This window comes from Syngnathus scovelli, chromosome 5, assembly GCF_024217435.2.
Source record: "Syngnathus scovelli strain Florida chromosome 5, RoL_Ssco_1.2, whole genome shotgun sequence".
Lineage (NCBI taxonomy): Eukaryota > Metazoa > Chordata > Actinopteri > Syngnathiformes > Syngnathidae > Syngnathus > Syngnathus scovelli.
In genome coordinates, this window is record NC_090851.1 from 1,675,359 (window position 1) to 1,688,228 (window position 12,870).

The window sequence follows — 12,870 nt, forward strand, 5'->3', positions numbered from 1 at the left end:
ACCTGTGCCCATTTAATAGTACGCCAAAACAAACGCACATAATAAATTTGAATACTCAAGACAAAAAAATCAAAATAACATTTATGAAGCTTTTATTCAATGATAAGTTAATATATATGAGTGAAAAAAAAGCAGTTTTTGACCTGGAAAATGGATAGTGGGCAAAAATAATCACAATACTGAATTATGAATACAAAGAGAGCTTTTCATCCACTAGCAAAAAAAAAATTCACACAAATGTTCCATGACACATTATAATGACTAAAAGGGAGATAAATCAAGTCAAACAGTTGGACTTATCCTCTCATCCATCTGTGATTGCAAACTGAGACAGACGATAGCTGTGAAGACGGCCAGTACAAGTCTGTCATGGTGTGAAGTCACCCAACATATCTGAGGCGGCATGATGTCAGAAAAAAATAAAAATAAGAAAACACGCAGATGCTATCAGTGTCAGCATGAGCTCATTCAGGCACGGGAGACGTGAAGCACACTGAAGATACTCGCCTTTGAATCTTAATATTGATAGTGAAAATAATGAAGTTGCAATAATATTTTGGGAGGGAAAGAATCTAATGAGAAAAAAATTGCAATTATAGGAGAATATTTTTTTTTTACAACAATTCTCTTCGATCTACAGCTAAAGTGGTGTTGCATCATGATTTAACTGGCTACTACTTTTTTGTTTGTTTGTAAACAATCCACTATTGTGGCTCAAGCTTTCAGCTCTAATGGCTCTCCATTTGGCCTTAATGCAACCAAAAACATAAGCTTCCAAAAGTCAAACAGCACTGAAAATTTGAGCTGGTCCACGCACATCTCCATCTTCCTCAAATGTACAACCAACAGCGATCACCTTGTATGATTTGTCCTTGGCAGAGGTAATAACGCTAATTTCCAGTTCTGTGTACTTTCTCAAGTTTGATTTAACTTGTGCGAGTAATCCACAAGATTCCATCCCATTAGTTTGGCTTTAAAGGTGCGGGAGGCAAGCTGGCTGAGGCCTGCTCCAGGAAGGCCAAGGGTCCAGGCGGCGGTAGGTCACTGGGCTTGCGATGCTGCACGCTGACGTCTTCCAGCACTTGCTGCCAGTGGTGCAGCTTGGACAAGTGCTTCTGCACCAGCATCTCCTTTCTCTGGAGTTCATTGCGCAACTCAGACACATCCTGGAAGACAAAGTCAGAGTATGTTTTAATTTCGGCAGCCAAAAACATGCAATTAATCTAGGCTGATAACATGCTTGTATTTTTTTTATGTTATAGTATTAATATATTAATTATAATTCAGTACCTCCTTGACCACCTGCTCAGGTTTCTGCACTGAGAGCTGAAGCCTCTTCTGCAAGAAGAAGCACTCCGTCTGCCGGGCCACGTCCAGGAACTTTTGGATGCACTGGTCCACTCCTGGAACAACCAGAAACTAATAGTTTGAATTATCTAATAATCAGAGACGTGAGATTAATGTTTCAAATAAAGAAAAGTGTTCACCAACCGGTTCGGATCTCCTCCTGGTCAGTTCCGTTCACGTAGTCTTGGCTTACCAACGATGCGAAACAGGCCTGAGGAATAAAGGAATTGATTAATTTTTTATATTATTTTGCAGTAAATAAAACTCATTTTAGTCACTTAAAAAGAAACAGCAAGTTAGGCTAAAGACACGAGCGACAGCTATGCTAAAACCAGTTAGCACTCCAGGCTATCTTTTTTTTTTCTTTGTTTAAATAAGAGTCTCACCTCGAACGAAGCTTCCAGTTCGTCCACCAGCGTGTTGCTTCCTTGGCTCCGGTTCCCCGGAACGGGGAAACCGGGCTGGCCTGGGCCACCGACGCCGGGTATGGGATGCGCGCTTGGCGGCTGCTGTCCGGGGAACATTCCGCTCATGGACGACGACATTGCCGAGACAGATTGTGACTGACTTCCGGATTCGACATGCGCATGCGCGAACACGCCTCTTGAGCCGCCACCTTTGTGGGGTCAACGTTCCCTCAGACTCAAGAGGAAAAGCATTGAAATCATAGCTTGCTAATCAGATATTTTATATTGTTTTGTATTACTTTGACTATTAAATGTTGCCAACTTTGCATCCATTAAATCCTGGTTATCCTGGAAGGTGGATCAAGGTTTATCATTTTTAGTACTCAAGGAACCACTGCGACTTTACAAATTTGCTCATTTATTGTGTGCCAACGCGGCTGCAAACTCAACCAGGGTACGTGTGGGCCTTCCCGACATGCCCTTCTTCAAGTACGGGATTTCATCCTTATTGCTCATCACTCCTGCGATGTCCAGATGAGCCCAGTGCGGCGACGTGACAAATTCTCTCAGGAAGGCTGCTGCCGTGCACGCGCCGCCCGACCTACCAGGAACCAAATCGGAGGCCGTTGGAGAATGTAAGGCTTCCTACTTTTCTGTTTCTGCTACGTACCTGCTGTATTTGCCGATGTTGTTGAGGTCGGCCAGCTGGCTGTCCGTCACCTGTCTGGTGTAATGCTGGAACAAAGGCATCCGCCACACTCGGTCGCCTGTCACGATACTGGCCTACACAGACGACACACACTTTTGTCAACATCTCACTTTGAAAATATGCATCTGTGTGTGTGAGACCTTGTGCATTTGCTCCCATAACCAATCAGAGTTGGTGAAGACTCCCGTCGCCGCCGAGCCCAGCGCGACGTCCATGGCGCCTGAAAAAACACAATTGTACTGTATGTGTGGGATTTAAAAATCGGCGTGTACCAACAGGACCGTAAATAAATATTAAATATTAACCTAAATTGGGGTTTTGATGAATGAGTTTTAAAGGTGTTGGAACCCCTAAAATCTCACCTGTTAGCGTAGCAACATTAACAACAGCCCTGGGGTTGAAGGTATGTGCGTAACAGAGCGCGTCGGCGAGGACGAGCCGGCCTTCTGCATCGGTGTTGTCCACCTGAATGGTTTTGCCATTCTTTGCCGTTACGACATCACCTGGCTTGGTCGCCTTGCCGCTAGGCATGTTCTCGCACAGCGGAGTTAAGCCTGGTGGAGGAACAAAATTAAAAATAATAAAAAAAAGGTTGTAAATTAGACAACCAACTATGTCCTGTTTTTTAATAAAAGGATAAAAATTGAATCATGTTTTTAAATCTGACAAAATCATTGTCATGATAACAACACAGAGTGATTTCAACCAGAGTATGTGCCATATATGAGAAAGAGAGCTCAGCTCACCGATGACGTTGACAGGCAGCTTGAGGGCCGCTGCCGTTACGACCGCGGCGCACACGGTGGCGGCTCCGCCCATGTCGGCTCGCATCATATCCATGGACGCGGAAGGCTTCAGAGAAATGCCGCCGCTACAAAGAGAAGATAAATCATACGGTAACGTACGAGTTGTCAGGGTGCGTTTGTGGCAGCCTACCTGTCGAAGGTGATGCCCTTGCCCACCAGAAGAAGCGGGGCCTGGGCACTGTCAGGTGAGCCCTGGTAGTGCAGCTCCAGGAAGACCGGGGGCTCCTCGGAGCCTTTGGACACACTGAGAAACGCGCCCATCCCTTGCTCCTCGATCCACTCCTGAGATCTGAGGAAAGAAAAAAGTCCAGTTGACACAATCCACATCTACACCGCAACTCAACCAGTGACACTTCAGTAAGAATTTATAATCTTGATGCATGGGTGAGAATTTATTTTGTTGTCAATAATCTCTAACAAATACTGTATTTGAAATTACCTTCACTCTTCAGCTCAAATTAACTATGCATACAAACTAATAACAATAATGAGTAATAAATATTGTACCGTTTATGGACTACGACCCGGTCGCCATATTGCGCCAGCCGCTCTTCAATGGTCTTGGCAAACACGGTGGGAGTGATGTGATTGGCTGGGGCTTCCATGAGGAGGCGGGCTAGGTTTTGGCCTTCGGCGTACAGCACTCCTTTCTCCCACGCTGCCAGGTCAGAACTAAACGCAACCACAGATGAATTCCATACGTTGAGATGAATATATGAATAAACGACACTCCTGGTCGTACCTGGCGTGAGGCTGCACAGTCACTTTGGGCTTTTTCTTGGATTTCAGCTGGTCGTAATGAAACAGGCCCAGTAAGGCGCCCTCTGCTGCCGCCTGAGGGTCACCGCAGCCATCCACCTCCACATGGCTCACGTCCAGGTCCTGGAGAACCCTGCAGCCGGCCGCCACAGCCGTGCGGATGTTCTCCTTGGCGGAGTCCCAGTTTTCTGCTTGGCACACGCCGGCCGTGACATCATCTAGACCGACCACGGCAACACACGGGAAGTCCTACACGACAGACAACAAGTGATCACTCTGGTTATGAATTGTTTTTTTTTTCTACAGATGATTAATTGCCCACCTTGTGGACTCCATAGAATACTCTGCTTTTTCCTTTCTTGAGCGACGGTCCAGAACTGCAAAGACATAATGTGTCATTGTTTTCTTCACATTGAAGCAAGGAGTCCAAGTGGAAATTTAAATAAGAATACTTCAACAGCACAAGGACAAATAATCACGTTTGAGTCTGTATTGTAAAGTTTAATAAATCAGACAATGATGGCACAACAATCTGTTTTAAGCCTTTAAGCCTGTTTTAACAAAAATAAATATTCCGTTAATATAAGGATAAAACATTTTTTGTTTCACTTTCAATATGAAGAGAAAGTATGACACTGCAGTGTTATAATAATTGGACTAATGTGAGGAATTATGAAGGTTTTAAAAAAAATGTTGGTGTAGAGAAACTTACATTTTCAGTAATTCGGACAATTTTCCAGACACTTGGCGGTCAAAACCTGCTGCTGCCTCAGTCAAATGATGGCTGCCTTCCTCCTCCTTCTTCTCAAAAACTCCAAGGACCAAACCCTGCGGAGGGCAAAAAAAACATCTTAGCTGATATTTTTGGAAAGAGGCGACACGTGCAGAAAAAATGAAGAGTTTTTGAAATGTTGAATTTTGTCTGGACTCCTGTCACTCACTTTTCTTTCCATCTTGAGACTTTTCGAGGCACAAAATGTCCGACAGCATGTGCTCCGCGAGAGTGGCAGCACGGCAGCTCTCCTCATAAGGAACATATTCGATATCTCAGGATCATGTGTGGGGACAAAGTACAAAATTACAACAGTACGCGGAGTTAAAGGTCGCACTCGTAAGCTGGAAGGCGATCCGTGCGGAAGAGGTCGCTTAATGTGACGTCATCAACGAGCGACTGATAAAGTGATACAAAAAATAAAAGCTTACGTAAAATCAATTTCTATTAAATATGTTTCTAAATGGTTTGTCTATCCAGTTGTTTCAATAAAAATATATCAGAAATTAAAACGTGAATTTTAATGAAAGATTTCATTTGTGTGCTTCTAAATTTTTATTGGTATAAATGTTCTCTTAAGTGAGGATAAAACAGACGTACCAATTTAATAATAATAATAATAACAATAATAATAATAATGATAAAAGGTTACAAGTATATTTTGAACAGTTTCAGCAGCTACTTAAGATACAAAATGTGCTTCCTTAGCAAAACACTAAGATTCTAACAACAATAAAAAATTGACACATTTCTTTTAGCTAATATACAGAGGCCACGAACAACATGCAAAAAGAGATTTAAAAAAAAAAAAGTTTTCGGTTATTTTATGTGCTCTCGCCTGTAACTATGTCATTATGGGCATTAATATTGGCCATTTGGCTCACATTGTCGTCCTCAGATCATGAATGTGAGCCTTTCACAATGAACTAGCAGGAAATCTGATCCAATTGTCATGTAACATCTTGTCTACTTGGCAAGTTTCAATCACTGGCACCATCTATACTTTAACTGTCAGTAGAGCAAATCCAGCGAGGAGATGGTGGGCTGCTCTGGCACCTTGACCTCTGCTTTGGGCAGCTTGACCCGACTCAGGGCGACCACCCCGCACACTGTCAGATGAGTGCCCACGCTGGCCACGCTCAACCAGAAAGACCAGTCAAGCTCGTCGTTCAGGACGACCAACGTGAAGAAGTTTTCCCGGTAGTTGACCACGCGCTCTGTGAGGCGGTGGTGCCTCATGGCTGCCAGGAAGCAGAGGGCGGCCAGGGAACCGAACACAGCTGGAGGCACAACAGCGGGAAATGTTTTAGGGTGAACTGAACAATTTTGAGAAAAAATTTAATTTGCTCAATTTGTTCATCACGTACCGGCAATTATATTCCACAGATAGAGTCCCTTGTGACCCTTGATGCTCTGGTAGGGGACCTTCCGTGCATTGTAGATGCTGAAGGACAGACTGACCAGCGCGAAGAACATGGCTGCCAGCAGGAAGAGGATGACCATCATGTGAAGGCCGCCGTTCAATGTGCGCACCAGCTTTGGAAAAACTGCAGGACACACACATGGGTTGAGGTGTACGGGTCATAGGTCACAATGTTGGAAATTGCTTTGGAATAAAAGAAACAGTTGTTGAAAGTTTGACTCGTTTTGGTTTTACTCATGAAATGTGACAGAAATTAGACTCCAGACTTTGCCATGCAAGATTTTTAGCCTACTGTGGATTTTGGAGCGCCTGGTCCCGAGCCCGCACTTCTTGGTCTTGCCTCCGCGGAACAGACCGTAGTAGACGTCCCCGGTGAACAGCTCCAGCTCCGGGTGGGACGCGTTGACGATGTCGACGCCGGTTTTGCACAAGATGCGCCCGCTGACCCAGCGCTCTGTGGACAGGGCCACCAGCAGGAGAGCCACGGATCCGACGCACAGCACCGAGGCCGCCGAGAAGCTTATCCGTTTCCACAGCGAAGGCATCCTACGACGACCAGCCCTGCGTGTTGTCCCGGGAGAGGGATCACCGCGCCGGGCAGCGACCGCAGCCGAGCGCCGCCGGCTACCTCCTGCATCAGTTTATCCGACTGGCTGAATTAGAAAAAGGAATAGTTGTCATAAAACGAAAGACGTTGGCACGCTCGTAACTAGGGAGGGAGAAACCGAATCTATGGCGGTCAAAAGGATCCCTTACCGGAGGGAAACTCTATCCTACATGCGCCACGCTGCTCTTTATGCAAGGCAATAAACAGCAAATTGCCTCTGGGAGGCATTTAATTGGTGACCTTTAGGCACGATACAAATATAAAAACCATACACGCTTGGGTAATTGTGTTCACTCGAATCCCAAAGGTTACAAGTGTATTGCAGCCCTATATGAACGTAGATTGGGGTTTTTCAATATTTAAGGGTTTTTTTCCAGATACAAGTCGAAAAGTAATCACCGATGGCTAGAAACATTCGATGGTAAGGAATTTCTAAATAATTTACGATATTTTATATTTTATATTTTTCTATACTCAGATTTGTTGTTCCATGTAAATTATTTTTTTTAAAAAAAGTAATAAACTACTGTGGGCGACCACAAAGCGTCGTTGTGTGCGTGATGCCGTCATAGCGTTACGCATGACGTCAGTCGACCAGGCAGCGCTCAGTGTCGCTGTGAAGATGGCGGACTCGCAGTCGACGGGTCTGGCGGACGATCCCGAAAACGAGGACAGGGAGAGCGCCGGGAGAACGTTGAGGACTAGCAGGGCCAAGTGGAAGGACGGTGGCACGGATGGCTTGCGGTTTACTGACAAAAATGTCACCGGGAAGGAAAAGAAACGCAATCTGTCAGGTGGGAAAGCTCGTCCGGCTGGGGGCTACTAGGAATAGCCCCTCAGTTTGACAGCAATGGCAAGCCGCTGAGGGGTATCCGAGGGGAACGTCGACGTTAGTGGATGCTAATCGCTCTTTAAAGACGTAGACCTTATTTTAATACCGTGATTTTATCATCCCGTTAAATTAAACAGTAGTTCCGATATCATGCGAGCAGACTCATAACAACACATTGACACTGGACTGTTTATTGTTTGTCCAGTGCACTAACTTGTTGTGCAAATTTAAAAATATTGTCATTAATTTGACTCCATGCTGCATGTATGTTTGTGCAGATCTGTCCCTGATCAGGTTTGTAACCACTGAGCTCACCAGGGGCTACTTCCTGGAGCACAACGAGGCCAAGTACACTGAGCGCAGGGAGAAGGTCTACACCTGTCTCCGCATCCCCAAGGAGCTGGAGAAGGTGAGCCAAAACTTTATATTGTATAATTTGAAATGCAAGATGCTATGCTAACTGCTAGCTTTTGTGAATCACAAGAGTCCTTGGCTCGGCCCAACTCAGTGTTGACCGCACACGTCTTTTTTTGGGGGGGTTTAGTTGATGACATTTGGATTCTTCCTCTGCCTGGATGCCTTTCTCTACATCTTCACGCTGTTGCCCCTGAGAGTGCTGCTGGCACTCCTGCAGTTTCTCACACTGCCGTGCTGTGGTCTTGGGTAAGGGGGGGAAAAAAATCCATCAATGCAATATATATATCAATATAGTCTAAAAAACGTGATATGAGGAGGATATGGTAAAAAGTAATTCAACATAAAAGTTTATAGTAGGTCCTCAATCAGTTTTCTCCAAATGCTTTTGGAATCAAATCTCCAAATTCACTTAACAATAAGCGTGCCTACGTCATCAGTTGAACCTTGGAGTGTATTATTATTATTCGTTGCCTATAGAGGGCAGTAGATAACTTGGTCTCATGCTATAGTGATGGACGCCTCCTCCAGCCGGCCCAGGTGTGCGATGTCCTGAAAGGCTTCATCATGGTGCTGTGTTACTCCATGATGAGCTACGTCGACTACGCCATGATGTACCACCTCATTCGAGGCCAGTCTGTCATCAAGCTCTACATCATCTACAACATGCTGGAGGTACTCCCAGAAAGACGAGGATCATCATCACGGCGGCGCTTAGCCTCATCATCTCCGTCCTGCTCCGTTTTTGTGCAGGTGGCCGACCGCCTCTTCTCATCATTCGGCCAGGACATTCTGGATGCGCTGTACTGGACGGCCACGGAGCCCAAAGAGAAGAAGAGGGCGCATATAGGCGTCATTCCGCACTTCCTCATGGCTGTGCTCTACGTCTGTATCCTTTGCTAAATGTCTCCCTAACTGTCGGCCAAAAAAATTAGAAACAAAATATCAATTTGTGATCTAGTGATAGGATCGGGACATCCTTTTTTATTTGTGTGTTCTCTATTAGCTTCTTGTTTTATTTCCTCCTTAATTTGCTTGATCTCAGTTCTGCACGCAATCCTTATTATGGTCCAGGCTACGACGCTCAACGTCGCCTTCAACTCCCATAACAAATCGCTCCTGACCATCATGATGTCCAATAATGTGAGTAGTACCGCTCATCACATTAGCTTAGTTTTTTTTTTATTTTTTTTTTAAAGAATGGATTTGAACTGAAACAAAGTGTAGATTGGAGAAGTACAAAGTAAAAAAACACCTAATGTTGTTAACAGTGGGTGTGAAGTTCTTTTTGTCTCCTCGCAGTTTGTGGAAATCAAAGGAAGCGTTTTCAAGAAATTCGAGAAGAACAACCTGTTCCAGATGTCAAACAGCGGTAAGTGAATCCCACGATGAAGCCAAAAGGTCAAACGTCTGTCTACGCAGGGATTCATTTTCTTTTGTATTGTACGTTGCCCTCAGACATAAAAGAGAGGTTCACCAACTACATCCTCCTACTCATCGTCTGTCTGAGGAACATGGAGCAGTTCTCCTGGAATCCCGGTAAGCATGTCCATAAAGTCACATTGCGCAATTTTGGACAACCTGTCAAAACAGCCAAGCTGTTGTTTTCCTTTCAGATCACCTGTGGGTGCTGTTTCCCGACGTGGCCATGGTGATTGCCTCAGAGATGGCGGTGGACGTGGTCAAGCACGCCTTCATCACCAAATTCAACGACATCAGCGCCGACGTGAGTGCCGAGAAGCTCACGCTCGGGATGTTCCGTTATTCCGTGTTGTCATCACCTGAGTGGCTCTTTCTGCATCATTGATGGGTTGCTGCACAGTTATGCAATGGGACCTACTGACACAGGAAGGGATTAGCCACCTTAGCTTCCACGCTGTCAAAGCTAATCACTAAAATCTCGCTCACGTTAAAACCTGGAGTCCATCTTTCTCAATCGACACATTCACGGTTACGCCGGCTAATATGAAGCTGCCGGGATTCAAACCCAGAACCTCTCGATCGTGAGACAGATAAGCTAACCACAGATTACCCACCGGGCTGTGATGCTAATGCTAAATTCACGTACGACGTACTAAGCACACGAAAATTTGTCCTTTATTTATTTTGATGGCGATTGTATCACTGTTGTCATTTTGCCTACATCGGCGTCACAGGTTTACGGGGAGTACCGAGCCAGTCTCGCCTTCGACCTGGTCAGCAGTCGACAAAAAAACGTGAGATGTTACAGTAAATTGTGTGTGCGTGTGTGTTTTTTTAAATGAAGTCAATTTCAAGTGATAATTTGTGTTTACCGTCATATGAACGCGTCTTTGCCGTGCACTCTTAAAGCTACTGGGTCAAGGCCAACCCAAATATTTATACAAGGGTTGCTAAAAAAAAATATATATATGAATCATGTTTTTTTTTTTGTAATAATTTTAATCACAAAAATTAAGACTTTTTTTATGAAACAAAATATGTAATATTAATTATTTTAAAAATAAAGATAAACTTAGAGCCTTGCATATTAATAATTATTTTTGTACGATTATTCCAATGTTGCAATTATGAATATTCATTAGGATTTATTATGTAAAAATTGTAACTAATTAATTCATACCCAGTGGCATCACGATTTTGATCCAGTATTTGTATTTGACAGGCTTATACAGACTACAGTGATTCTGTGTCCAGGAGAATGGGCTTCATTCCTCTTCCTCTCGCACTTCTGGTCAGTAGCCTCACACATAAAAGTTTATTTCTTGTATTTGTAAATTTTATTGCACATATTTCTTCACCCAGCTGATCCGCGTGGTCAGCAGCTCAGTGAAGATCCAGGGCTCGCTCTCCTTCATGTGTGTGCTGCTTTTCTATTTTGGGTAAATGTCCGCCTTGGTGCTCTTATTATTATTTTGTATTCTAAGAATGGCACATTCAACCCGTGCATCATTTGTTTGCGAGCAGGCTGATCACTCTGAAGGTGCTCAACAGCATCGTCCTGCTGGGGACGTCGTGCGCCTTCGTTAAAGACGCAAATATGGAGGAGAAACTTTTCGAACCGCCGCCATCGGCCGTCTCCAGCCGCGTCAACTCACGGGCTCACCGCGCCAAGCCACCTCACAGTGCCTCGGCGCAGCAAGGTACCATCAACGACATTTAATAGGAGCTAATGCCGTCTCTGTTTCGACCAGCACAGATATCGTTCCTAAAACCCGCAATTGTTCCCACAGAACCAACGACGGACAAATCCGGAATACCCTTGGCGTCTGTCAGCCCGCAGCCGGCCTACGTGGCAGAGAGCACCGCCCTCCCCGCTGCCACCATTCCCAAGAGCGACTCCGACGTCTTCCTCACCACCCCTGACGAGGAGGACAACCTCATCAAGATCATCAACACGGACACGGGCCTGGACGAGGAGGTGTTGGTTCCTCGGACCCCCAAGAAAGACTTACTGGAAATCGATCGCTTCACCATCTGTGGCAACCGCATCGACTGAACTCCGGAACGGAGGCGGCGACCGATCAGTATTTATTAATTTATTACAGACACAAACCAGCAGAGGCTTTAAGCTGTTATCACCTGCCGGCCCGGCGCAAGGAGCCCACCGGGGCTCGCCGGACCCGCTGCCGGTTGCTGCGCGACCTGCTTAAGACAGCGTAGAGACAGAAGTCCCGGAATCCAGAGATGTGAATTTGTTGCTGTCAAGGTTACAGCTGCACTGTGTGTGTTTTTTTTTAAAAAAAGCACAATCCACAGTTGGCCATTGTTTTAAGAAAGAACAGATTTTATCATTTTTTTAAACTTTTTTTATTTCTAGTGAACAAATTTGATGTTTTTACTGAAGTGGCAGGCTTGTCTTAACAAACTGGAATCCTGATGCCATTTTTTTTAACATTTTACTGAGTCATTAGCCTGAAAAGCTAGCAGTTGTTCTGCCTGGGGGGTAGATAGTATCATTATTTTTAAGGGTACAGTAATCATTTGCGGAGGATAGTGACTGAGCCCGATCCAAGGGTGTGTACACTTTTTATACCAACTGTACCTAAATGCATCGATCTCATCTTTTACTTGCTGCCTCTTTGATTATTTAACTAAATGAACAAAGTTACTGATAGCTTCTTGATTTGCTTCTTGCTCAGTCATTGTGTGTGAATGTGTGCGTGTGAGATATATTCTGAACACAACAAGAATAAAAAAAATATGTTTTAGAATGTTTTCGGTGTTACATCTTAATACGCTTCACCCAGTCAGCGCAATCATATACGTAATATGTTTAGTATTGTAGTTGTATTTTAAAGTAGTGTACAACTGCACTGCATTAAAGTTACAGCTGTTCAAAATGGAGGACAAACAAATGGTTTGAAACCACTAACTTTGATGCAGCGCAATAGATAATTGTTGTCAAACATGAACAAATCATTTAGGAATAGTATACAGGGAAATTCATATATAGAAATGGGCCAGTTTATTATAATTATTATTATATTATTATTATTATACAATTGCAGTGGCTAGCCACTAATGAAATGACGGCACACAGTTGTCTACTTTTGCTGTACTGTATTCATGTTAGTTTTTTTGCCAAATATAAATATTGTGTGTTCTCATTAAAATCCAATTTCATCCATATTTCCATGTTTTCTGGAATTAAACTGCATCGGAATTCGATCGAGTGTACCTAATGATATGTCCCTATGCCAAAAAGATAATGGCGCTGAGAGACGCGGGTAACTCAAGGAACCGTCAACAAATACAACGAAATGTCGCAAAACGGCTATCGCTCTCTTTGCCGTGTACACATCAAATTAATCA

At 44.2% G+C, this 12,870-nt stretch overlaps 4 protein-coding genes across 4 annotated transcripts; 1 reads left to right on the plus strand and 3 right to left on the minus strand.

The window, feature by feature from the left end:
- Nucleotides 1-75: 75 nt before the first annotated feature.
- Nucleotides 76-1,922, minus strand: med28 (mediator complex subunit 28). Its single transcript, XM_049719380.2, has 4 exons — nt 1,734-1,922; nt 1,492-1,558; nt 1,291-1,403; nt 76-1,166 (listed from the first exon to the last, which is right to left on the minus strand). Exons 1-4 carry the CDS (start codon nt 1,890-1,892, stop codon nt 963-965), a joined length of 543 nt encoding a protein of 180 aa, XP_049575337.1. The 5' UTR covers nt 1,893-1,922; the 3' UTR covers nt 76-962.
- A 233-nt stretch (nt 1,923-2,155) lies between these two features.
- On the minus strand, nt 2,156-5,188 carry lap3 (leucine aminopeptidase 3). The gene is made up of 11 exons (XM_049719375.2): nt 4,970-5,188; nt 4,741-4,856; nt 4,351-4,405; nt 4,012-4,277; nt 3,777-3,941; nt 3,400-3,558; nt 3,210-3,334; nt 2,826-3,017; nt 2,604-2,683; nt 2,425-2,537; nt 2,156-2,355 (listed from the first exon to the last, which is right to left on the minus strand). The coding sequence occupies exons 1-11, from the start codon at nt 5,063-5,065 to the stop codon at nt 2,169-2,171; spliced, it is 1,554 nt and encodes a 517-aa protein (XP_049575332.1). The 5' UTR covers nt 5,066-5,188; the 3' UTR covers nt 2,156-2,168.
- Nucleotides 5,189-5,604: 416 nt separating this feature from the next.
- Nucleotides 5,605-7,263, minus strand: clrn2 (clarin 2). Its single transcript, XM_049719379.2, has 3 exons — nt 6,516-7,263; nt 6,168-6,347; nt 5,605-6,080 (listed from the first exon to the last, which is right to left on the minus strand). Exons 1-3 carry the CDS (start codon nt 6,766-6,768, stop codon nt 5,812-5,814), a joined length of 702 nt encoding a protein of 233 aa, XP_049575336.1. The 5' UTR covers nt 6,769-7,263; the 3' UTR covers nt 5,605-5,811.
- Nucleotides 7,264-7,395: 132 nt separating this feature from the next.
- tapt1b (transmembrane anterior posterior transformation 1b) lies at nt 7,396-12,273 on the plus strand. The gene is made up of 14 exons (XM_049719374.2): nt 7,396-7,624; nt 7,941-8,071; nt 8,207-8,325; nt 8,589-8,751; nt 8,830-8,965; nt 9,122-9,219; nt 9,379-9,448; nt 9,535-9,615; nt 9,693-9,802; nt 10,233-10,292; nt 10,721-10,789; nt 10,861-10,937; nt 11,023-11,198; nt 11,289-12,273. Exons 1-14 carry the CDS (start codon nt 7,411-7,413, stop codon nt 11,552-11,554), a joined length of 1,770 nt encoding a protein of 589 aa, XP_049575331.1. The 5' UTR covers nt 7,396-7,410; the 3' UTR covers nt 11,555-12,273.
- Nucleotides 12,274-12,870: the final 597 nt, after the last annotated feature.